This window comes from Clupea harengus, chromosome 22 (genome assembly GCF_900700415.2).
Source record: "Clupea harengus chromosome 22, Ch_v2.0.2, whole genome shotgun sequence".
NCBI lineage: Eukaryota > Metazoa > Chordata > Actinopteri > Clupeiformes > Clupeidae > Clupea > Clupea harengus.
Window position 1 is genome coordinate 874,832 of NC_045173.1, and position 24,678 is coordinate 899,509.

At 41.2% G+C, this 24,678-nt stretch overlaps 1 protein-coding gene across 1 annotated transcript in view; it reads right to left on the bottom strand.

Annotated features, from left to right (window-relative positions):
- The window catches only part of obscnb (obscurin, cytoskeletal calmodulin and titin-interacting RhoGEF b), a 108,980-nt gene that overhangs the window by 69,316 nt on the left and 14,986 nt on the right, over window positions 1-24,678 (bottom strand). The window contains 24 exon segments of the mRNA XM_031560166.2: window positions 1,011-1,277; window positions 2,036-2,140; window positions 2,624-2,785; window positions 3,231-3,384; window positions 3,499-3,611; window positions 3,768-4,037; window positions 4,118-4,384; window positions 4,549-4,818; window positions 4,909-5,175; window positions 5,347-5,622; window positions 5,715-5,993; window positions 6,630-6,803; window positions 6,806-6,907; window positions 7,556-7,834; window positions 9,011-9,184; window positions 9,187-9,288; window positions 9,966-10,139; window positions 10,142-10,226; window positions 14,159-14,175; window positions 14,934-15,212; window positions 15,789-16,055; window positions 18,499-18,771; window positions 21,739-21,907; window positions 21,996-22,102. Coding sequence (XP_031416026.1) covers window positions 1,011-1,277; window positions 2,036-2,140; window positions 2,624-2,785; window positions 3,231-3,384; window positions 3,499-3,611; window positions 3,768-4,037; window positions 4,118-4,384; window positions 4,549-4,818; window positions 4,909-5,175; window positions 5,347-5,622; window positions 5,715-5,993; window positions 6,630-6,803; window positions 6,806-6,907; window positions 7,556-7,834; window positions 9,011-9,184; window positions 9,187-9,288; window positions 9,966-10,139; window positions 10,142-10,226; window positions 14,159-14,175; window positions 14,934-15,212; window positions 15,789-16,055; window positions 18,499-18,771; window positions 21,739-21,907; window positions 21,996-22,102 — 4,632 coding nt within the window.

Genomic DNA, 24,678 nt, shown 5'->3' on the forward strand with positions numbered 1-24,678 from the left:
CTAGGGGTGTATGTGTTTCTATTCTTTAACTAGGGGTGTATGTGTTTCTATTCTTTAACTAGGGGTGTATGTGTTTCTATTATTTAACTAGGGGTGTATATGTTTCCATTATGAACTCTGAGACCATGATCCAGACAACCTCGCTTTGACCATGGAGTTAGGTAGGACGGAATTGGGACTAAAGTAGCAACTTTTAGAGTGGATATGACTGTAAACAGTAAAGTGTGAGAATTGTAAAATCATAACTAATAACTCAAATAACTGTAACTATAAACTATACTTCATAAAATAAAAAACAACAAAAAGTTTGCCAACGAAAGTCCTCTCTCTTTGTGAAAATCCAAAATATTAGAATTGGTAATAGAAACTTAAACCTGAGGCTTTTAACCAGTGCTCAAGGTAAATCTGTCTTAAGTGGAAAAGACCATCAGGGTCGCTGCATTTCCCTATCAGCTAACACTGACTGCAATATAGTTATATCTGCAACTACATCAGATCATATGTTAATATATAACAGTGGCTCTTAACCCAGGGTCATACCTGGGGGTCACAATAAAGAATAATTAAGTAATTAAATAGTTTAAGAAGGAAACAAAATGAAGCTCATGACACTTCAGCATAATGACACCATGTAAACAACTCATGACAGCATGTAAACAACGCCTTGACATCGAATCCAATATCATAGCCTAGTTGAGCCCTTGACAGACTTAAGAACCACTGATTTCAGACATGATGATCTGATGGAGTTGACCCATCTTAAATAGAACTAAGTTTCAAAACATTCATGAAAAGTAGGAGTTTTCAGTTTACAGCTGTTCAGTTTCCTGTTTACCATCCCAATCATGTACTCAATTATACAATTCAGCTTCTGTTCACCATCCCAATCCTAAACTCAATTATATCATTCAGTTTCTGTTTACCATCCCAATCAATACTCATTTATATAATTCAGACAACTGCACATAACCAAACACTAATAGATCGTAAAGAAAGGCTTCATCTTATACCCTCCACCAGTAACTGACAGGAAGTCTTGTCATCGATGGCATCACACATGTAGGTGTCTTCATCACCCGAGTCTACATGATTGATGGTAAGCTTCCGGTAGACACCGTCACTGGAGATCTCATACTTCTCGTTGGCCTTGAGCTCTGTATTGTTCTTGTACCACGTGACTTCTGCACTGGCGCGAGAAACTTGACATTCTAGGTGACCCCGGTGGTTATACATGGCAATTTTGTCTCTGAGTTTCTTCATGAATTTGACAGGCAGCTCTGTAATGACAACAAGGCCTCACAATAACACCACTGATGCTTCAGAATGCTTCAAAGCGTGGCCATCATCAGCGGTGGCCTGGCAAGCTGACACAAGCCTTCCCAGCATAACTTTGGGGATCTGCTGACAACACTACAATTCAATGTTTACACTAAACAAAAGAGTTACATATTTCGTTTCCAAGACTGACTGCATCTGTTGAGATCTTTGGAGTCATTTGAGAAATGAGAACTGAAAGGCAGATGGGCAAGCACAGCAGAAGCAACCATTTTGAATTAGTGACCGTGCAGAAGCAACCATTTTGAATTAGTGACCGCTCATGCAAATACCCTCACATGCCATGACATACAGTGCCCTCCACAATTATTGGCACCCTGTTTTGGGGGAAAATATTTATTTAATGTCAACAGTTTTTTTCTTTCAATAGTTTTACTTCAATGAAAAGGTAAGATTTTTGTGAATATTCTGAGTGAAAGACCAAGAGGATAAACAGCAAAGACATATTTTTTCATAGCCTGTTTTGCTCATATTCACTAGGGGTGCCAATAATTGTGGAGGGCACTGTATGTTAACAGTTCAAATATTACATTAAATGAACACATTAAAGTACACAATTTTATCATATTAAGAATGTCATTTGAACTATATTAAATTCATCTTCTATGTTGATTCATACAGTGTAAGCTCTCCAAATCAACCATAATTATAGCATATTAGCAAAGTTTAAATTATGCAGCACAGTTCCATAATATATTACCTTTTATCCGCAGTTTGGCAGTCGATGAAGCCTTCTCAGCAGAGAATTTAATCTCTGAAGTGTCCTCTATTGTCACCGATTTGAACAGAAGAACAAAAGCCTTTCCTGTTGGAGAGAGGATAGACTTGGTGAAAATAGTAAATTCATGACACTCTGCGTGAACCCACATTAACAGCTGTTGAGGACATTTAATAAAATTGAATAAATCTTTAAATACCTTGTATTTGTACACACAAAGGAGCACCGTTACATTAAATATCAGCATTACTGTGACCTTACGACCTTGTGGCTACAACCTGGTCCAGGTTTTGCTGTATACAAAAACATCCCTTCATTAAATGTAACTTGTACTCTCTTTTGTGAAATAGATCTCACACCCTGACACTTCCCGAAGAAGCAGTGTCTAAAGAAGCAATACGGCACCTGTGATGATCAGCTTGCTAACATTTAATAAAATGGAACAAATAACATGATCAAATATGGGGCCCTGCTGCCACAAGAACCATGACACAGCTCCATATTGAGACCCTGCTCAACAGTCAATAGCCCTAGCAGAGACATGAGTACCCTTCCCCTAACCAAACTTACCTTCCTGTCTAATCTTGACGCTGTCCCCGGCTCTGACTGGGACGCCACCTTTGAGCCACTGTCCTTCGACCTCATCGTGAGAGACCTCACAGACAAACTTAGCACTCTCTTTCTCCATAACCTCCACGTCCTCCAGGGGCTTCACAATTGTGATGTCTCGTGCTGTGGGGATCAAGGCGCTTTGAAAATTGATAACATAAAATGTGGCACTTGTGATGACGAGCTTATTTCAGTCTGTGAAGTTGATCAGTAACTAGTTCCGCAGTACTCCTCATCTGGAGACAGGTGACACTGTGCAAATCAATAACAATCATAGTGATGGGGCGACAGTGGTACAGGAGGTAGAGAAGTTGTTTAGTAATCAGAAGGTTGCTAGTTCGATTCCCTGTCGAAGCGTCCTTGAGCAAGACACTGAACCCCTAATTGCTCCTGATGTGCAGTGTGCCATCAGTGTAAATGTACAATGTGTATACATCCTTGTAAGTCGCTTTGGATAAAAGCGTCTGCTAAATGTAAATGGAAGAATAATGACATCATTTTAGGTATTGGTGTTCCACTCAAATATGTGATGATTGAGTAAGTACTGGTAGTGGAGTAACTACTGTACCATGCACAGTCAGGGTAGCTGCCGTGTTGTCATCAGCCGTACGGCACAAGTACTCGCCCTGGTCCTGGTAAGTACATTTGTGGATGACGAGGCTACGTTTACAACCTTGGGAGGAAATGGCCATAGTCTTCCCTGGTTTCAGCTCCATGTCATTCTGAAGGAACAGAATTCAATCAAATTCATCTGCTGACAAATACACAGCACTCAGCATTCACTTTTGATGAAGTATCTTGGAATGTAAAATCTGCATGCATTAAATGTACCGTACCTTAAACCACTTCACATCTGCATTAGCTCTGGACACTTCACACGCAAACATCACCTTCTCCTTTTCGGGACATTTAATGTCTTTGAGTGGTTGGGAGATTGTAGCCACAGGCTCTATGGAATCCGATACCCCCCCCACCAGAAAAAAAGAGTTAGCTGTATGCAACAACATCCCTTTATTTCATGTAACATTTGTACTCTCTTTTGTGAAATAGATGTCACACCCTGACACTGCCTGAAGAAGCAGGGTCTGGAGAAGCATTAAGGCACCTGTGACGATCAGCTTGCCAGAAACATGGACCCCTTCCGCTTGGAACACAATCATCCCGGCATCCTCGGTCGTTAGGTGAGATATGGTCAGGGAATGCATGTTGCCTAGTCTGGTCATAACACAGTTAGGTCCTGCATTGAACTTCTTTCCATCCTTCATCCAGGTGCCTTCTATTTCAACATGGCTCAGTTCAACCTGCAATGTTACGGTTTCCTTCTCAGTGAGCTTCGTTTCCTTTGCAAATCCCTTCACCACCTGAATCTTTCTCACTGTAAGGCAAAAGAAAGAAAACATGTATTTCCCAGCCATACATAAGAACAACATCCCCGTGAAATAAAGTTGTGCTTACTTTCCACTGTGAGCTTGGCCTGGGTCTTGTCATCCAATGTCTCACACGAGTAGTGTCCTCGCTCTCCCTGAGTCACCTTCTTGAACAGAAGGGTTTGCTTGGCACCTTCCACAATGATCTCTACATTGCTTCCAGGTTGGAGAACAACGCCATTCTTCATCCATTTGACTTCCTTCGATGGCTGACTCAACTCCACCTCCAGACGCACTTCATCCTGCTCCTGCACCGTGAGGTTCTGGAGTTTCTTCTTAAAGGTAACTGGGACCTCTGTTAGAAAGAACAGCTCAATTAAAAACCTGGTTTTGCTCTGTCACTGAGGAGTACTGTGTGAACATTGATGAGCAAGGTGAACTGAATCCATATTAAGATATATGAAGTATAACAAAAATGTGACTGTGCACTGTCAATAAATTCACTGTAAATAAACTTACGTTGCACCTGAAGTGTTGCTTTTGAGAACTTTCCTTCTGCATCAACAGAAATCTCGCCAGCATCTCCTTGACAAACATTCGTAATAGTGAGAGAATGACTGGTGCCTCCATGGGCAATCTTATACTTGGGCCCCGCGGAAAGAGGAACATCGTTGCTAAGCCATCTCACTGTGACATCAGCAGGGGTAATTGAACATTTGAAAATGGCTTCTGTGTTTTCAACTGCAACAATGTTGTTCAATTTGGAAGTAAACCTGACCAGGCGAGGAGCTGAAATTACAACATCAAATTGAGAATTTGATTCAATAATGACTTTACATTTTATTACTGCAAATATAACAATATTAAATTGTAAGTCACCTTTTGTGGTGACTTTGGCTGATGTCTTATCATCCTTGCTTTCACAGCTGTACTCCCCCTCGTCCTCCTGGGAAACTGCAGTCACTGTCAGGATGTGTTTGACCCCATCGGCGCTGATGTTGTACCTTCCCCCAGTCTTGATCTCTATCCCACTGTGCCGCCAGACCACATCGCCTTTGGGTCTGTTTAGCTGGCAGACCAGGGTGAGCGTGTCCTCCAGCACTACAGCCACAGACTCCAAAGGCACAGTAAACTTCAGAGGTTCTTCTGAGGACAGAAAGGTAACTTAAGCACATACACATTGCAAATACCCACTACCACTTGTATTATTAAAAGGACATATCTTAAATGGCAGGCTACTTTGTCAACAACTTAATCCAAAGAAAATACAAGCTTTTAAATTTTTCAAATGTTGGAAACCAGACCACAATGACTTGCCTTTGACAAGAACTTTGAAGTCTATCTTGTCATCAGCTGTTTGACAAGTGTATGTCCCACTGTCTTTGAGCTCAGTTGATTTCACTGTCAGGATGCAATGAAGCCCTTCCTTCTTCAGGTCATATTTTGAACCACCCTTCAGCTCCACACCATCTCTCAACCATCTCACATTTGCATTTTCTGTCATCAGTTCAGTGGACAGAATGATTTTCTCTGTTGCTTGTACCACAACTGCATCTTTCGTCACAGACTTCTTCTGGAATTTGGCAGAAGCCTCTACATGCAGAAATAGACACAGAAAAGCAGTTGATTCTCAGCTGTATTATAAATACTAGTTGCAAAGTTGCAAAATTCTACCTGTACCGCACCTGCTACGTGAATCTTGAACACCAGTTTCTCTTTCCCAGCTTCACAGATGAACTCCCCAGCATCCTTCTTCTCCACACTGTCCAACACCAACTGACGAGTCTTGCCCTTCATCTCCATGTGGATGGTTTTACTGGAGCTCAGAAGTTTGCCATCTTTGTACCATTTCACTTCTGTCTTAGAGTCAGACACCTCACAGCTCAGAGTGGCTTTCTGAGAGATGGTAGTTTTAACCTCCTTTTGGACAGACTCCTTGTTGGCAAAGCCAGCTTCTTTGATTTCTGTGATAGAATGATAAAGAACACAAGGGCTGAGTATATGTCTCAAAACCACATCGGAAATGAGGAAATCAGGAATTATTTTCTGTTCATACACAGATTAAATTTGATTAACCAATTAGTTGGATTGAAAATCCTATATTTCTTAAAATATTAGTTGGGTAACACCTTCCCTTTAAGGAACACATGTTATCCATTAGCACATAGCTGGGGTCTGTATTAGTCCCCAATAAGGTCTGCAGTAAGCACAGTCATCATTTATAAGGCCACTATGTGAAGGTCATGAATAGGTCATTTATTCTTGTTATATCCTTAATAACCTAGTTGGTCTTAACTTAAGGTTACTGATATATAGTTATGATCAAAATAGTAGGTGAATAGCCTTTTAATATACTGTCTGAATAAGTCACTTATAGTGGAAGAAGAGTCATAGAATAGGTATTCCTACTTAAGAGATTTACTTTACCAACAGCAGACAATCTGTCAGAGCCTGATGGAGGCTTAAGGCTTTGGGCTTTCTAAATGAAAATGTCTAACTCACACATGGATGTCATCCGTTTACATTGTCATTAGAAAACTATCAACCTTCACTTTAGAACAAGGACAAATGAAAAGGAAAAAAGAAAACATTTTCCATACCTGCTACATGAATCTTGAACACCAGTTTCTCTTTCCCAGCCTCGCAGATGAACTCTCCAGCATCCTTCTTCTCCACACTGTCCAACACCAACTGACGAGTCTTGCCCTTCATCTCCATGTGGATGGTTTTACTGGAGCTCAGAAGTTTACCATCTTTGTACCATTTCACTTCGTCTTTGAGTCAGAAACCTCACAGCTCAGAGTGGCTTTCTGAGAGATGGTAGTTTTAACCTCCTTTTGGACAGACTCCTTGTTGGCAAAGCCAGCTTCTTGGATTTCTGTAGTAATATGACAGAGCATGGAAATCAGGGAAGCTTTCTGGGGAAAGGGAGTCCATATTCACAAATGCTTGGACCTTCTATCAGGATAATATCAGTGAATATTTAAAAAATATGAAGGATAATTTACGGGTTAAACTGAAATCAAAGCACACACAGGAAAGCCTAAATCTACTGGCAGCTACAACAGGTGAAAAAGGCAAGCCTTCTGATGTCTGGTTACGTTAAGAGACCCGTAAATAGATGAAATTGGTAAAAAATACACCTAACTGGCCTTAAAAAGCTATTTTATACATAATCAGCCAAGTGTACACGAAACAGTCATATGCTGGACAAGTAAGTTACAGGAGTACCCTTTTGCCATGAGCACACTGTTTGCAGTCATTACCAACGGCAGAAATGAACCAGTTTATTTGAAGTAAATGGATAAAACGTGCCTTTGGATTCATCTTGACCATTTTTAAGAATGTGTTTCCATGTGTCAATAAAAGTGCAATGGGTTTATGTCGCATCACTTCATGGTAATCAATCATATTACTTTAAAGAGTTTTTTAATAGGCACTGCTTATCTGGATTTTTCTGAGGTGACTGAGGTGGATACAAATACAAGAGACATTGCTACAGTATTTGACCATAGTTGTTTCATACCTGCTACATGAATCTTGAACACCAGTTTCTCTTTCCCAGCCTCACAGATGAACTCTCCAGCATCCTTCTTCTCCACACTGTCCAACACCAACTGACGAGTCTTGCCCTTCATCTCCATGTGGATGGTTTTACTGGAGCTCAGAAGTTTACCATCTTTGTACCATTTCACTTCCGTCTTTGAGTCAGAAACCTCACAGCTCAGAGTGGCTTTCTGAGAGATGGTAGTTTTAACCTCCTTTTGGACAGACTCCTTGTTGGCAAAGCCAGCTTCTTGGATTTCTGTAGTAATATGACAGAGCATGGAAATCAGGGAAGCTTTCTGGGGAAAGGGAGTCCATATTCACAAATGCTTGGACCTTCTATCAGGATAATATCAGTGAATATTTAAAAATTATGAAGGATAATTTACGGGTTAAACTGAAATCATTCACACAAAGAAAATAGAAATCAAAGCACACACAGGAAAGCCTAAATCTACTGGCAGCTACAACAGGTAAAAAAGGCAAGCCTTCTGATGTCTGGTTACGTTAAGAGACCAGTAAATAGATGAAATTGGTAAAAAATACACCTAACTGGCCTTAAAAAGCTATTTTATACATAATCAGCCAAGTGTACACGAAACAGTCATATGCTGGACAAGTAAGTTACAGGAGTACCCTTTTGCCATGAGCACACTGTTTGCAGTCATTACCAACGGCAGAAATGAACCAGTTTATTTGAAGTAAATGGATAAAACGTGCCTGTGGATTCATCTTGACCATTTTTAAGAATGTGTTTCCATGTGTCAATAAAAGTGTAATGGGTTTATGTCTTTACTTCATGGTAATAAACCATATCAGAGACATGACCAGACATTTATGGTTGGAGGGCTAAGCCATTACTAGGGGGTCTAAACCCCACCTGCCAGAAAAAAAATGTCATCATTCATTTTAGAGAAACAAGCATTGACATACAACTAGTTAAATAAACAGCTACTTGGCCAGGTTGGTGCACAGCAGTTCTCATCAAGATTTGTATTAAGCAGGAATCTACTGACATAAATGCTATAATCAGCTTAAAACAGAGGCTTTCTTAAATAGCAATTTCATTTGTTGTATGCATATAGGAATATTTATGTCCTATTTATTCTTGCTGCCTCCCATAACACATTTTCGTATATATATCCAACCGCATCGATCCTGTTTGAGAAGCTGAAGGGTTTGCGTTATAATAACTAATATACAGAAATACTAAAGAGCCAAGAAGCCAAAGTATGCAATCTAGCATTATTCTACTTCCAAAGGGTTAGCCTTTCATGCCTCAGCCCGGGGTGATGTTTGTCCTGGCTAACCAATCGTGTGTTCTTTACTTCCTTAGGCGGTTTTATTTTCTCACAGACACACATGTTTAATAGGACTGCGGTGGGTACAAATACAAGAGACATTGCTACAGTATTTGACCATAGTTGTTTCATACCTGCTACGTGAATCTTGAACACCAGTTTCTCTTTCCCAGCCTCACAGATGAACTCTCCAGCGTCCTTCTTCTCCACACTGTCCAACACCAACTGACGAGTCTTGCCCTTCATCTCCATGTGGATGGTTTTACTGGAGCTCAGAAGTTTGCCATCTTTGTACCATTTCACTTCGTCTTTGAGTCAGAAACCTCACAGCTCAGAGTGGCTTTCTGAGAGATGGTAGTTTTAACCTCCTTTTGGACAGACTCCTTGTTGGCAAAGCCAGCTTCTTGGATTTCTGTAGTAATATGACAGAGCATGGAAATCAGGGAAGCTTTCTGGGGAAGGGGATTCCATTTTCACAAATGCTTGGACCTTCTATCAGGATAATATCAGTGAATATTTAAAAAATATGAAGGATAATTTACGGGTTAAACTGAAATCATTCACACACAGGAAATTGAAATGAAAGCACACACAGGAAAGCCTAAATCTACTGGCAGCTATAACAGGTAAAAAGGCAAGCCTTCTGATGTCTGGTTACGTTAAGAGACCCGTTAATAGATGAAATTGGTAAAAAAAAAAAATACACCTACCTGGCCTTAAAAAGCTATTTTATACATAATCAGCCAAGTTTACACGAAACAGTCATATGCTGGACAAGTAAGTTACAGGAGTACCCTTTTGCCATGAGCACACTGTTTGCAGTCATTACCAACGGCAGAAATGAACCAGTTTATTTGAAGTAAATGGATAAAACGTGCCTTTGGATTCATCTTGACCATTTTTAAGAATGTGTTTCCATGTGTCAATAAAAGTGCAATGGGTTTATGTCGCATCACTTCATGGTAATCAATCATATTACTTTAAAGAGTTTTTGAATAGGCACTGCTTATCTGGATTTTTCTGAGGTGACTGAGGTGGATACCAATACAAGAGACATTGCTACAGTATTTGACCATAGTTGTTTCATACCTGCTACATTAATCTTGAACACCAGTTTCTCTTTCCCAGCCTCACAGGTGTACTCCCCAGCATCCTTCTTCTCCACACTGTCCAACACCAACTGACGAGTCTTGCCCTTCGTCTCCATGTGGATGGTTTTACTGGAGCTCAGAAGTTTACCATCTTTGTACCATTTCACTTCGTCTTTGAGTCAGAAACCTCACAGCTCAGAGTGGCTTTCTGAGAGATGGTAGTTTTAACCTCCTTTTGGACAGACTCCTTGTTGGCAAAGCCAGCTTCTTGATTTCTGTAGTAATATGACAGAGCATGGAAATCAGGGAAGCTTTCTGGGGAAAGGGACTCCATATTCACAAATGCTGGGACCTTCTATCAGGATTAGGGGTGTAAATCTCGATACATGGGCACGATACGATACAAGAAAAGATGCATGTTGATAAAAAACGATTCAGTACGATTCGATTCGATTCGACGCGAAAGCAACTTTAGAGACTGATCAAAATCATTTCAAAGCTAGCACGGTAAACCCAGACCTAATTTCACCAGGGAAGAGGTGGAGGTACTGTTGCAGAATGTAGATGTGTCCATTCTATTCCACTATGTCTATATCCACGCGATTGAGTTTAGTGCTTATTTATTTATTCACTGCCATTTGCAGTGTTCATATAGTGCTTTTAGGACATCACGATGGCTCGGTCTCGGAATCATGACTATAAATGTTAAACATAATTGTTAATGATACAAATATTCTCCTATTTATTATTATTATAATTATTTAAAACCGAGGATGTCTATAGAAACACGCAATCAACAACGATTTATCTTCCTTGGCTAAAGTAGCTAGCATAGCATAGGCCATTAAAATGAATAGGGTAGCTAGCATAGCATTGGCCATTGAAATGACTAGCGTAGCTAGTTGTAATCTGTCATTCTCTCCAGGTCTTGGCGTTATTTGTGAGAATACAGCCTGATTGGTTTATGCTATGCGGGCTTTGGCCAATGACAGGCTGCCATTGTTCTGACTGAGATCAAATGCAACAGGTCAAGTGTTTTGTGTTTTGCGTAGCAAGAAATGGCGAGACAAACGCTTGTGAAGCGATTCATAACTTTTAAATCGGGCAAAGACCGGTTCATGTAATTTTAATACCGATACGGGACTTCACGCATCGATGTAGTCGTATCTTACACGCTAAAACGGATATCGATACGTATCGGTTATTTTTTACACCCCTAATCAGGATAATTCCAGTGAATATTTTACACAAAACAGATACGAAGATATGAAGGCTAAGCACTGGCAGCTACAACAGGTAAAACCCTTTTGCCATGAGCACACTGTTTGCAGTCATTACCAACGGCAGAAATGAACCAGTTTATTTGAAGTAAGTGGATAAAACGTGCCTGTGGATTCATCATTTTTAAGAATGTGTTTCCATGTGTCAATAAAAGTGTAATGGGTTTATGTCGCATCACTTCATGGTAATCAATCATATTACTTTAAAGAGTTTTTGAATAGGCACTGCTTATCTGGATTTTTCTGAGTGACTGAGGTGGATACCAATACAAGAGACATTGCTACAGTATTTGACCATAGTTGTTTCATACCTGCTACATTAATCTTGAACACCAGTTTCTCTTTCCCAGCCTCACAGATGAACTCTCCGGCATCCTTCTATCCACACTGTCCAACACCAACTGACGAGTGTTTCCTTTTGTCTCAATGTGGAGGATTTTAGTGGTGCTCAGAAGTTTACCATCTTTATACCATTTCACTTCCATCGTTGAGTCAGAAACCTCACAACTCAGAGTGGCTTTCTGAGAGATGGTTGCTTTAACTTCCCTCTGGACAGACTCCTTTTTAGCAAATGCTGAGATTTCAGTTTCTGTCAGGAAATCACAAGATGACATTACAAACATGTAATAAATCCACCAGTAGGTTAACATAAAAGTGACAAAATGTGCAAATGTAAAACCATTATCTTGCAAAAATGCCAAGACAATCTTACTCACATTGGCCAGTGAGTTTTATTACATTTATGAAAGACATGTTAATGTGAGGTACATTTCCAACCCATGCAACTTCAGATTGAGGGGCAGAGGAGCAGTCTGTTCATTGCTGGCAGCAAGTGATCAGGAGTCTAAACTTATAATAGACTGATAATAGAGTTAAAGTGATGTGGTGCTGTTCTGGTGGTTGAGTCGTAGCACAGGATCATGGACCTGAATTTGCCTCAAGCAGCAACAGGGAGGAGCTAGTGAGTCCCAAAACAAGGATGAGGTCTTTGACTCATTCCAGATGTCGTGTCCAAGTAGCTGTGCTGTGTGTGTGTGTGTGTGTGTGTGTGTGTGTGTGTGTGTGTGTGTGTGTGTGTCTGTGTGTGTGTGTCTGTGTGTGTGTGTGTGTGTCTGTGAGTGTGTGTGTGTGTGTGTGCACTGTTGGATGAGTGGTAATGCACTGATGGCTTGAGCATTCCTTATCTTATTGGACTGATAGAAGAGAGCCCCCTACTGCTCACTCGTAGCAAGAACAACAAGAGCACACAATCAGTGGAAGCAAAAGATGCAACTATCGGTGTTAAGGATGTACCAGGAATAAATTACCTGTTCAATGAGAATAAGACATTGGTGAATACTGGCCTAATACCTAAACACCTAATGATTAATGGTGCATAACGCAGACCTTATTGGGCACTAATACAAACACTAATTAGTTATGTGTTAATGGCATAACATTTTTTCCCTAAAGTAAAGTGTCACCCATTTTTCATACCTGCTACGTGAATCTTGAACACCAGTTTCTCTTTCCCAGCTTCACAGATGAACTCTCCAGCATCCTTCTTCTCCACACTGTCCAACACCAACTGACGAGTCTTGCCCTTCATCTCCATGTGGATGGTTTTACTGGAGCTCAGAAGTTTGCCATCTTTGTACCATTTCACTTCTGTCTTTGAGTCAGAAACCTCACAGCTCAGAGTGGCTTTCTGAGAGATGGTTGCTTTAACTTCCCTCTGGACAGACTCCTTTTTAGCAAATGCTGAGACTTCAGTTTCTGTCAGGAAATCACAAGATGACATTACAAACATGTAATAAATCTACCAGTAGGTTAACATAAAAGTGACAAAATGTGCAAATGTAAAACCATTATCTTGCAAAAATGCCAAGACAATCTTACTCACATTGGCCAGTGAGTTTTATTACATTTATGAAGGACATGTACCCTAAATGTGAGGTACATTTCCAACCCATGCAACTTCAGATTGAGGGGCAGAGGAGCAGTCTGTTCATTGCTGGCAGCAAGTGATAAGGAGTCTAAACTTATAATAGACTGATAATAGAGTTAAAGTGATGTGGTGCCGTTCTGGTGGTTGAGTCGTAGCACAGGACTATGGACCTGAATTTGCCTCAAGCAGCAACAGGGAGGAGCTAGTGAGTCCCAAAACAAGGATGAGGTCTTTGACTCATTCCAGATGTCGTGTCCAAGTAGCTGTGCTGTGTGTGTGTGTGTGTGTGTGTGTGTGTGTGTGTGTGTGTGTGTGTGTGTGTGTGTGTGTGTGTGTGTGTGTGTGTGTGTGTGTGTGTGTGTGTGTGTGTGTGTGTGTGTGTGTGTGTGCACTGTTGGATGAGTGGTAATGCACTGATGGCTTGAGCATTCCTTATCTTATTGGACTGATAGAAGAGAGCCCCCTACTGCTTACTCGTAGCAAGAACAACAAGAGCACACAATCAGTGGAAGCAAAAGATGCAACTATCGGTGTTAAGGATGTACCAGGAAAAATTACTGTTCATGAGAATAAGACATTGGTGAATACTGGCCTAATACCTAAACACCTAATGATTAATGGTGCAATAACGCAGACCTTATTGGCACAATACAAACACTAATTAGTTATGTGTTAATGCATAACATTTTTTCCCTAAAGTAAAGTTGTCACCCATTTTCATACCTGCTACGTGAATCTTGAACACCAGTTTCTCTTTCCAGCTTCACAGATGAACTCTCAGCATCCTTCTTCTCCACACTGTCCAACACCCAACTGACGAGTCTTGCCCTTCATCTCCATTGTGGATGGTTTAGCTGGAGCTCAGAAGTTTGCCATCTTTGACCATTTCACTTCTGTCTTTGAGTCAGAAACCTCACAGCTCAGAGTGGCTTTCTGAGAGATGGTTGCTTTAACTTCCCTCTGGACAGACTCCTTTTTAGCAAATGCTGAGACTTCAGTTTCTGTCAGGAAATCACAAAACGACATTACAAACATTTAATAAATCCACCAGTAGGTTAACATAAAAGTGACAAAATGTGCAAATGTAAAACCATAATAATAGAGTTAAAGTGATTTGGTGCCATTCTGGTGGTTGAGTCGTAGCACAGGACTATGGAGCAACAGGGAGGAGCTAGGGAGTACAGTGGTACAGGAGGTAGAGAAGTCGTTTAGTAATCAGAAGGTTGCTAGTTCGATTCCCTGTCGAAGCGTCCTTGAGCAAGACACTGAACCCCTAATTAACATATGTAAGTCGCTTTGGATAAAAGCGTCTGCTAAATGACTAAATGTAAATGTAGTGAGTCCCAAAACAAGGGTGAGGTCTTTGACTCATTCCAGATGTCGTGTCCAAGTAGCTGTGCTGTGTGTGTGTGTGTGTGCACTGTTGGATGAGTGGTAATGCACTGATGGCTTGAGCATTCCTTATCTTATTGGACTGATAGAAGAGAGCCCCCTACTGCTCACTCGTAGCAAGAACAACAAGAGCACACAATCAGTGGAAGCAAAAGATGCAACTATCGGTGTTAGGGATGTACCAGGAATAAATTACCTGTTCAATGAGAATAAGACATTGGTGAATACTGGCCTAATACCTAAGCACCCTAATGATTAATGGTGCATAACGCAGACCTTATTGGGCACTAATACAAACACTAATTAGTTATGTGTTAATGGCATAACAATTTTTTCCCTAAAGTTAAGTGTCACCCATTTTTCATACCTGCTACATGAATCTTGAACACTTGCTTGTCTTTCCCAACCTCACAGGTGTACTCCCCAGCATCCTTCTTCTCCACACTGTCCAACACCAACTGACGAGTCTTGCCCTTCGTCTCCACGTGGATGGTTTTACTGGAGCTCAGAAGTTTACCATCCTTGTACCATTTCACCTCTGTCTTAGAGTCTGACACCTCACAACTTAGAGTCGTTTTCTCGGATATGGCAGTTTTGACTTCCCTCTGAGTTGTGCTCTTGTTGGTGAAGGTGTCTGTTTGCACTTCTGAAGGAAAACAGCAGATAAATCATTAATGTCGTAATCACTGTATTTAGAATTCAAATGTGTTTGAAAATAAATATATGAATCCTCATGAGTTCATAATGGGGAATGAATTGAGATGCAGTTTTCCACAGAAAACATAGAACAACATCGAAGAGGCACCGAGATGGGGACAGACCAAAACAAAGACCAAAACAAAGCTTTTGTTGGGTCTATACACTCAGAAAACACACAGTGTGACATACATTGTGCTTGAAAAGTAATGGAGAACTAAGAACACATGTAATTCATATCAATATGGATTATAATATATAATAATATAATCCACAACTATGAGTTGGTTAGTGCTTGGGTTTGGGGTGAGGCAGAGAGTGTGAACCACAGAGAGGACACGACACTGAAGACACTGATGATGAAACGGCGCACAGATGGACAGATGTCATGACGAGCCAAGGAAATGGAATGGATGGATTCTGTTGAGCACTTTTATCATTCAGTCTTATGATGTTTCAAAACAAATGACTTTTGCTCATCAAAAACGGTGAAAGAAGTGAGCTAATTATCTCTAATTATCTCTACCTGCTACTTGAATCTTAAAGATCATCTTTTCCTGTCCAGCCTCACAGATGAACTCCCCAGCATCCTTCTTCTCCACACTGTCCAACACCAACTGACGAGTCTTGCCCTTCATCTCCATGTGGATGGTTTTACTGGAGCTCAGAAGTTTGCCATCTTTGTACCATTTCACTTCCGTCTTTGAGTCAGACACCTCACAGCTCAGAGTGGCTTTCTGAGAGATGGTAGTTTTAACCTCCTTTTGGACAGAATCCTTGTTGGTAAATATGTCTAAGGGGAACAGTCAAAAAGTGCCCAGAAATCTATCATTTAATAGCAGCTTAATGCCGCATTTGTAGCATGATACTGCTTGTGACACATAATACAAATACATTAAGGGGTGGTGCTGTGGAAGATCATTACCAATGTAACCACAAAAGAAACCAAAATCATAAGTTTAAAATACTTTCTTACGGAAAAATGTCTCAGTACAAATAAACATAAGTACATAACCCTATATATTTGGGAACTTATAGGAGTATATTGTGAAATTCATGTGTGCTGTTTTATAATGATGCAATCAAATAGTATCTCAGTTTGACATATAATATTTGTTAACCTACTGTATACAAATTCTGTACAATTTGACAGCTTCAAAATGAAGCAACTGGAAGACTAGCTAACTGAGCTAGCAGTGTTGAAAACAAACCTCTCAGCAAAGCACATCACTCATTTAAGCTTATTTGGACAACTGTGAAACTAACACTTATGAATTGCCTTCTAATTTGATATTCACTGAAAATTGATGAATTGACATGGAGTGACCCAGTCTACTGAATGTGTGTTCTTCGACTGGGTAACCTCCAGCTACATTTGTTTTTCAAGGTACCAACTGAGTTATATATAGAATGACAAAATCATTCTAAAATACATTTAGGAGGTTATTTAGTATATTAAAATTGTTGAATGATGTCTTGAGCAGATGTGTTAAACTGTAGTGCATGAGAGACAGTTGTATATTTTCATATATCACTTGCCTCAAATATACTACTGCTTTTTAACATGGTTACAAGCAATTCATACATGAATTTGACTGAACACAGTAAAACTAAGGAGAAACTCTGGTCATTAGTTCTCTTTCATCCCACACCCCTCCATTGTCAGTTCCACATATTGCAAGCAGGGCATTAGATCACCAGTGGTATATTGAAAAAATACTACTGTAGAACGCAATGTTTTAGGCTTTAGGTAAACATTCTTATCTCTGGGAACCAAGGACGAGATGGTACAACCATGGGAGTGTCATGTATGAACTGTGAACATTTTCTTTCCATAAAGACTAGACATTTCTAGAAGAGAAGTCAGTGATGGGTTGAACAGCGGTCTGCAACCACTGCACTCCTCTTTGCCAGAGTAAAAGTCTGTTATTTATTATATTCTTGGGTGTGTGTCTTAATTCTGAGGTTAATACAGTCCTGGTAAAGGGTGACAAATTCCCTGACATATATTGAAAAAATACTACTGTAGAACGCAATGTGTTGCAATCGGGAGTTCCAATCGTCCGTGTCGTAATCTCTTATTTACTTACTTATTTATATATAATTCATGAAAACATAACAATGACAATCATGCCCAAACATACAGTATAAGAAGCCTAAAATCTGAGGTTATTACAGCTGCAATTATAGGAGTCAACTTGGCCTATTTATTATAACTCAACTTTCAGAATGGATGACATTGTGCAAGTATATATGGAGCTATAAGGTCTATTATTCCTAGTACCAGTATCCGTGTCACTGCATACACATTAACAGATAATATCAAGGCTTTATCTTGCTCATACAGCACCCCCTACCCTGTATATCTTCTATCGATCCCTGCTTGAACAACAAATAATAATAATAATAATAATAATAATAATGTATTTTATTTGTAATGCAATGATTGAACTAATTGATTGACTAACTGATTGAACTAACGGGGGCGACAGTGGTACAGGAGGTAAAGAAGTCGTTTAGTAAGCAGAAGGTTGCTAGTTCGATTCCCTGTCGAAGCGTCCTTGAGCAAGACACTGAACCCCTAATTGCTCCTGATGTGCAGTGTGCCATCAGTGTAAATGTAAAATGTGTATACATTGTAAGTCGTACATATGTAAGTCGCTTTGGATAAAAGCGTCTGCTAAATGACTAAATGTAATTGTGATTACAATGCTCTTCATTAGCTAACTCAGGTGTGTTCAGCCAATCACAAGGACCAGTTCAGTCAGATATGCAGAGCAGAATTAAGGAAGGAAACCCAGTATTGTGCAGTCTTGGTCACGGGAGGTCTGTATGGATGTGTACATGCAGTCGTCTTGGTCACGGGAGGTCTGTATGGATGTGTACATTTGGCGGAGAGACAACGGAACTGAACACACATCAGTGGGGTCAGGGGTCAGGGGTCAGACATACCCTTAGGCAGCCTGTACGGGAGAGTTCATTCTTGATTTAACTCATGGGATTTCTGTCTCCATAGGAAACCCATGAGCTGATTGCACATGTGACACATAAACGGCACCAGAGGGATGAGGTGATGTCCATTCATGGGGGGGGGGACCATGTGGACATTGAGTTGCAGTCTCATTAAGACACTCATAAGGGCTCCCATTTTAATGCATAGCCTACTAAAGGAATCTGACATCTCATTCAGTGTTTGATTGCATGGTTTATTTTGTTTTTGTTTTCACATTTCTTACCTTTAATCTTGACCTGGAATGTCACCTTGTCCTCTGCTGTTTCGCATGAATAGGGTCCCTCGTCGCTCTGCTTGGCATTCTTGATGATCAGCTTCCGCTTTGTCCCTTGGGAAACCATGGATGTCCTCTGGTCCTCCTTCAGCTCTGTCTGATGTTTCTTCCAACGCACAGCCGTGTCCTCGGTGGACACCTCGCAGCTGAGCTCCACATCACCAGACTGCCGCATGACAGCACCCGAGCCCTTAGACTTGTTTACAAACTTGCCTGGTTCGTCTAAAAAAAAAACAACAAAACAGAAATGAAAATATTTTACAACAGACGGCATGTTAGCTTTAACTACAGTATCTGATGGGAGCCAAAGCTAGATGGGGTTTCTCCTCTGCTAGTTCCTCCCTGTAGCAGCTAGGATTCAATGTCAATCCCTCACTCCTGCCTATGGGACAGCCACTGGATCAGCACCAGTCTATTTAAATGCTTTGATTCAGCTCTATTCCCCTTCTTGACCACTTCACTCCTCCGATGAGCGTCTGTTGTCTTTGCCGTCTCTCAGCAGTAAGAGACAGCAGTCAAGGCTCTTTTCGTTTGTGTGTACCTTGGTGCTGGAATGTCCTAACTAGTACTGTCCATTCCAGCGAAAGTCTTGGTACATTCAAATAACTCTGTTGTGCCTGATAAGGTGGCGGTGGTGATGCTGGTTCACTGCCATCACTGTCTCCCAAGTTCAGCTTCATCAGTGGATCTTGCTGTGGTTGAGGATGGAGAACTTTTGAAGAATGAACTATTCCTGATGATGACATATCCCTTCGGTCCTGCAGTCACCATGGTGCTTTACATAGCTCTCTGCTGTAGGGTGTTTTTTCTGAAGACCCAACATGGTGTCACCTAGTTTGATGTTAGATGGTGAAGCATGTCGTCGAGCATCAGAACAAGTCTTTATTTTGGCTTTTGCCTCACTGTCCGTCTTGCGTACATGGCAGTCAGTACGGATGGTGTTAGGACTGGCTGACCCCAGTGTCAGGTGTCATGTGTGTTCATCCTTTCAATGGCATCTCCTAGGGTGTGCATGAACCTTTGGGTCCTCTTCTGCGACACCATCTCTCGTAGGAGGACTTTGATCACTGGCCAGTTGTAATACTCACTGCTCCAGAGAAGTGGGTGTGCCATCCTGGAGCCTCTGCGTATGGGGTCCCCGCTGACATGTCTACACTGCTGTAGGGCAGCATTTGGCATGTTGTCTGTATGTGTGAGCTATGTGTTATTCTTGATATATGCACAGACCTGGTACAGGTCCTTTAAAGTTTCTGTTTTTATTTCTCTTATATATCGCCTTCGATGTTGCCTATAGTGATGTAAAGTTGACGTACTCTTTTGTAACTTTGAAGGCCCTTGTGTCTAATTTGCATTGGAATGGGGCTTCTGGACATATAGCTAACTGAGTCTCCTTCTTTGGGTCAAAGTAGGATATGGTGGTGTTGTTTGTTAGAAATCTTTGAGCTCTCTCAGCACTGTTGACTGTTCCTCACCCCAATCCCACGGTACTCCTTACATTTTCAATGTAATAGGCAAGAAGGCCTCATCAATGGTATTGATTGCCTTTACGTTTTCTCTAAACTCGGCAGCCTGCCCTTGGTCTTGGAATTGCTCTTCATCGGATTCTCTGAAACAGAAGGAATCATCTCCCTACCAATATAAACGTAGTTTTCTTCAACCAGCTTTCCCTCATTGATAGACACAATTCTGCATTTGCTAAGTTTCACTGTCATCCTTGCCCATCTAAGATCATCATCATCCAACTTGGCTAAAAGCTAGGGCAGTTGTTGTAAGCGTGAGCATGTGGTGTATTTACTTGCACTGAATGTCCTGAATATCCTTAAAATAGGCATTACCCAACGCTGTAATCTTCTCAGGGGGACCTGAAAACAACAGAATTCTTTCCACAATAGATCATGTGGCACCGATCCAAAGGAATTAGCCTGGTCCAAAAATAAAATGCCACACACAGAGGTGTATACCCTCTGTCCTTGCTGCCTGAATGAGTTTGCTGCCAAATCGTACTACTATTTATTTCAATCCTGCTTTCTGCATAGAAATATGCTTTCAAATGATTTGCCTTCTAATAGGTGTCCAACCTCCTTGCCAACACGCAAGAAGATCTTTCCTTTCGACATTAAGAAGACTGATTGAAACTGGCAGAAGATCTTTCCTTCGACATTAAGAAGATTGATTGAAACTGGCCCATAGTCATGGCATTGTTCTCCTTCAGATAAAAAATTCCTGACAGGGCATCCTCGGAATTGTTCCTTTTTTCCATACGATCACCATCAGCTTCCATACTCCACAACATCAGGTGCTCCTAGCGGTGACCATTAGGATCAGGAGGCGATGCAGCTCTTGCATCTCTCTCCACCTGAGACGGCCATCATCCATCTGTCATCCTGGTTTCACATGCCTCTGATTCTCAGCATGCAGCAGTTGAAGACAGATCCTTACTTTCAACTCTCAAACTTCCCCTTTTCTTTTCAATGAGCTTTCTGACAAGTGCCATATCTTTCCATGCCATAATTATAAATGATCTGACTCATGCGATTTAATTTACTCTCCACTGTACCCTTCCATCCTTCATAAAATGTCTTTTAAATCACCCTTGATGCAACTCCATTCCTTGACTTCCAAAGCCCCTGGCCATCTATCCTTTGGTTTCTCCCCACTCCATGATTCCTTGGCAGGTCCTCTTTCCGCTCTAGTAAGGGTGCAGCTATCCTGTGGTCTTTAGAGCCCCTGCTCTCTATCCAAGCATTTTGCACTTCACTGGTGGATCCTCAAGCCTTTTAGTAAAGTTTATATACAAACCTGGAGTGCTTTCCCTTACCCTTCGAACAAACCTTGTATCTTCTCTTTTTTCAAACTGCTCCCTAAGATTTATATCACTAGGTATATCACAGGCAGAGGTGGGGGGAGTAAGCAAAAGCTGTACTCAAGTAAAAGTACTGTAACTTTATTATAATAATAATAATTATAATAATAATAACTCAAGTCAAGTAAAAGCACTCGAGTAAGAACCAGGTTGCACCGTAAATTCCTTACATGCAAATGAATTCACAAAAGCCAAGCCCGTTCAGTCTCTTGACTGTGCCCATTGTGTGTTCACTTCTTCAGTGTTCTTCTGCTCAAACTGCGGGCCCCAGCTGTGCTATATGCTACATATGACTGCTAATGCCTACGAAAACAAAAATACTGTACCTTTGAGAGCAACCTGGATGAACATTCGATCTCCGTCGCAAACACACTCATATACGCCGGTGTCTTCATGTGTGATTTTGTGGATCACAAGAGCACGCATCCGGTCTATGGACAGGCACTCATACTTGTTCCCGGTCTTTATCTCTTTGCCATCCTTCATCCAGAAGACCTGTGGAGGGACGAAAATAGCATTTTACATTTGGGAAAGTTACAGAATTTTAAAAGATAATGGTGTTCCCACTTCTCACACCACGAACCTGTACGTTTGGATCTGACACTTCAGTTTGCAGCTTTGCCGACGTGTGTGCTATGAAGCCAAGGACTTCTGTCTCAGTGGACGTTCTTCTGAAGGAGGCTGGTGGAGCTAAAAAGGTGCATTCGTGAAAATCTAGATTAACATTCACTTTTCTCCCTTGTTCTCTCTTTTCCATTCTTTATTTTAAATGAAGCCAAGACAGCAGGATTGGATACACCACTGACTTAGAGACCAACAGACAGGAACCTTTGCTGAATCATAGTATCAGTGTTGCCAGACATGACCAGACATTATCCAAAGTTGGCCAATACCCTGGGGTTCAGACCAATGAAAATAATGAAAATAGGAGAGGAGAAAGTGGAAAGCACATTCTGTTGTAATAGTACAGGTGTAATAGTACCAGACAAGTCAATTGCTAACTTGAATTGTTAACTGTCTGTTCTTCCATCCATGCTGTTCTCTTTACATCAACACATCCGGTGGGCCTGTGCTGCCCCCTAGTGGTCAGAGCAGAACTACAGCACATATGGTGGGCCTGTGCTGCCCCCTAGTGGTCAGAGCAGAACTACAGCACATCTGGTGGGCCTGTGCTGCCCCCTAGTGGTCAGAGCAGAACTACAGCACATCTGGTGGGCCTGTGCTGCCTCCTAGTGGTCAGAGCAGAACTACACCACATCTGGTAGGCCTGTGCTGCCCCCCTAGGTGGTCAGAGCAGAACTACAGCACATCTGGTGGGCCTGTGCTGCCCCCTAGTGGTCAGAGCAGAACTACAGCACATCTGGTGGGCCTGTGCTGCCCCCTAGTGGTCAGAGCAGAACTACAGCACACAACATTCCTCCACCGGGAGTGTCGTTCCACCATTACTGTGAAACTGCAGAGTGAAAGAAAAGCAGCCAACTGACTAACCTCATGAAGCTGATTGAGAGAATGCCAAGAGTGTGCAAAAGCTGTAATCAAAGCAAAAGGTGGCTACGTTGAAAAATCTCAAATATAATACATATTCTGGTTTGTTTAACACTTTTGTTTGTTTACTACATAATTCCATATGTGTTCTTTCATAGTTTTGATGTCTTCAGTATTCACATTAAATGAGAAGGTGTGTCCAAACCTTTGACTGGTACTGTATGTAGTTTTGAGAAGCTTTTCCCTCCTGCCATCACAAAAAGTTCCTCAATTCTTCATGAGTATCGCTCTAGCCTTGTGCCTGCATTGGCTGTCATCTTGTAGTCTCCACAAATGATTACTATGCTGTCTGCTATGCTATACTGTATTGTTTGTATGCACAACTCCATCAGAGTGCGTCCCAAGTTCAATTACTCCTGCTGCATGTCATCTTTCTTGTTCCTCTTCTTTGGTATGGTAAAGGGTACTGGCCTGGCCTACAAAAGCAAGGTTTTTGCCCTCTGATAAATCTGGGTATGCACCATCCACCCCAGTTTAACCCTGAATACAATAGTAGCAGCTCACTGTCAGTGACTTTTCAAAATTGGCTTCAAAAGCTCACTTCAGCCTAGCCTTAATAATGCTACCCAGTCCCCTCCTCCCTGTAGATTCGGACCTATGGTGATCAGTCATTGTAATGTGCATTCACCTTAGCCAGGACATTCAGTTTCAACCCTGTGAATGACCTCAGTACTATTGTGGAAGGCGGTACCGTTCATTTACATTTACATTTACATTTAGTCATTTAGCAGACGCTTTTGTCCAAAGCGACGTACAAGGGAGAGAACAGTCAAGCTAAGAGCAATAAAAAGCATGGTGTAACAATAAATACTACTTTACATGAGAATTAGAAAAACAACGACCTAGAAAAAAGGAAAAATAAGTGCAGGAATGTAACTGCTGAAGTGCAAGTTAAGCGCTAGTCATTCAACTCTGTCCTCACTAATAACTGATGCCCCTGTGTCCACTTCAAACAACAACAACAACAACAACAACAACAACAACAACACAAGGCAATGATTCAGCTCCACGGTTCCTACCAGGGGCTGTGTGATTTGAGGGATGGCATGGACATACATGACTGTGTGCCTCAGCAGCACTGATGGATGCCATGATTGGACAAGCTGCTGAATATATCGCTACTAAAAGATATAAATGGTTTCAGCATACTATGTGCCTAGCTAAGATACATCAGCATATGTGCCTAGATAAGCTACATCAGTATTTCGTCTTTTGGATTACCGTAGTATTACCTTTTGAAGAAGTCGTCTGTAAACTTCCTTCTCTTAGCTTCACTCATTTCTAAATGTAATCTCTGAATTGTTTTTTGTATGCAACATACACACATTATCCATGTAAAGAATCTTAATATATGAATGCATTATCTAGTTATGGTGTCATTTAATTTGCTCTGATATTCTGCTCAAACCACGGATTGCATAACAAGGCTGAGATTCCAATGCATTTCTGCAGCTTGAATGTTTAGCTTGAGTCTGTGCTGGCCATCTCGCTCAATGTGTTAGTTAGCTTGTAAAGACTTCAGGCAACCTGACACTAACCGCCTAGCATTTACATTGAATGGCATTTAATATAATCAAAACAGTGTTTAAATAAGCAGCTGTTAGCCGCGTGTAGCTTCCCACAGTGAAAGCATCTGGCTATCCTTGTTCCATGCCACACATGGGGCTCCGTCACTAAGGTGGCCACCTGATTAACGTGAGGTCCAGGCTTCAAAGCCTGTG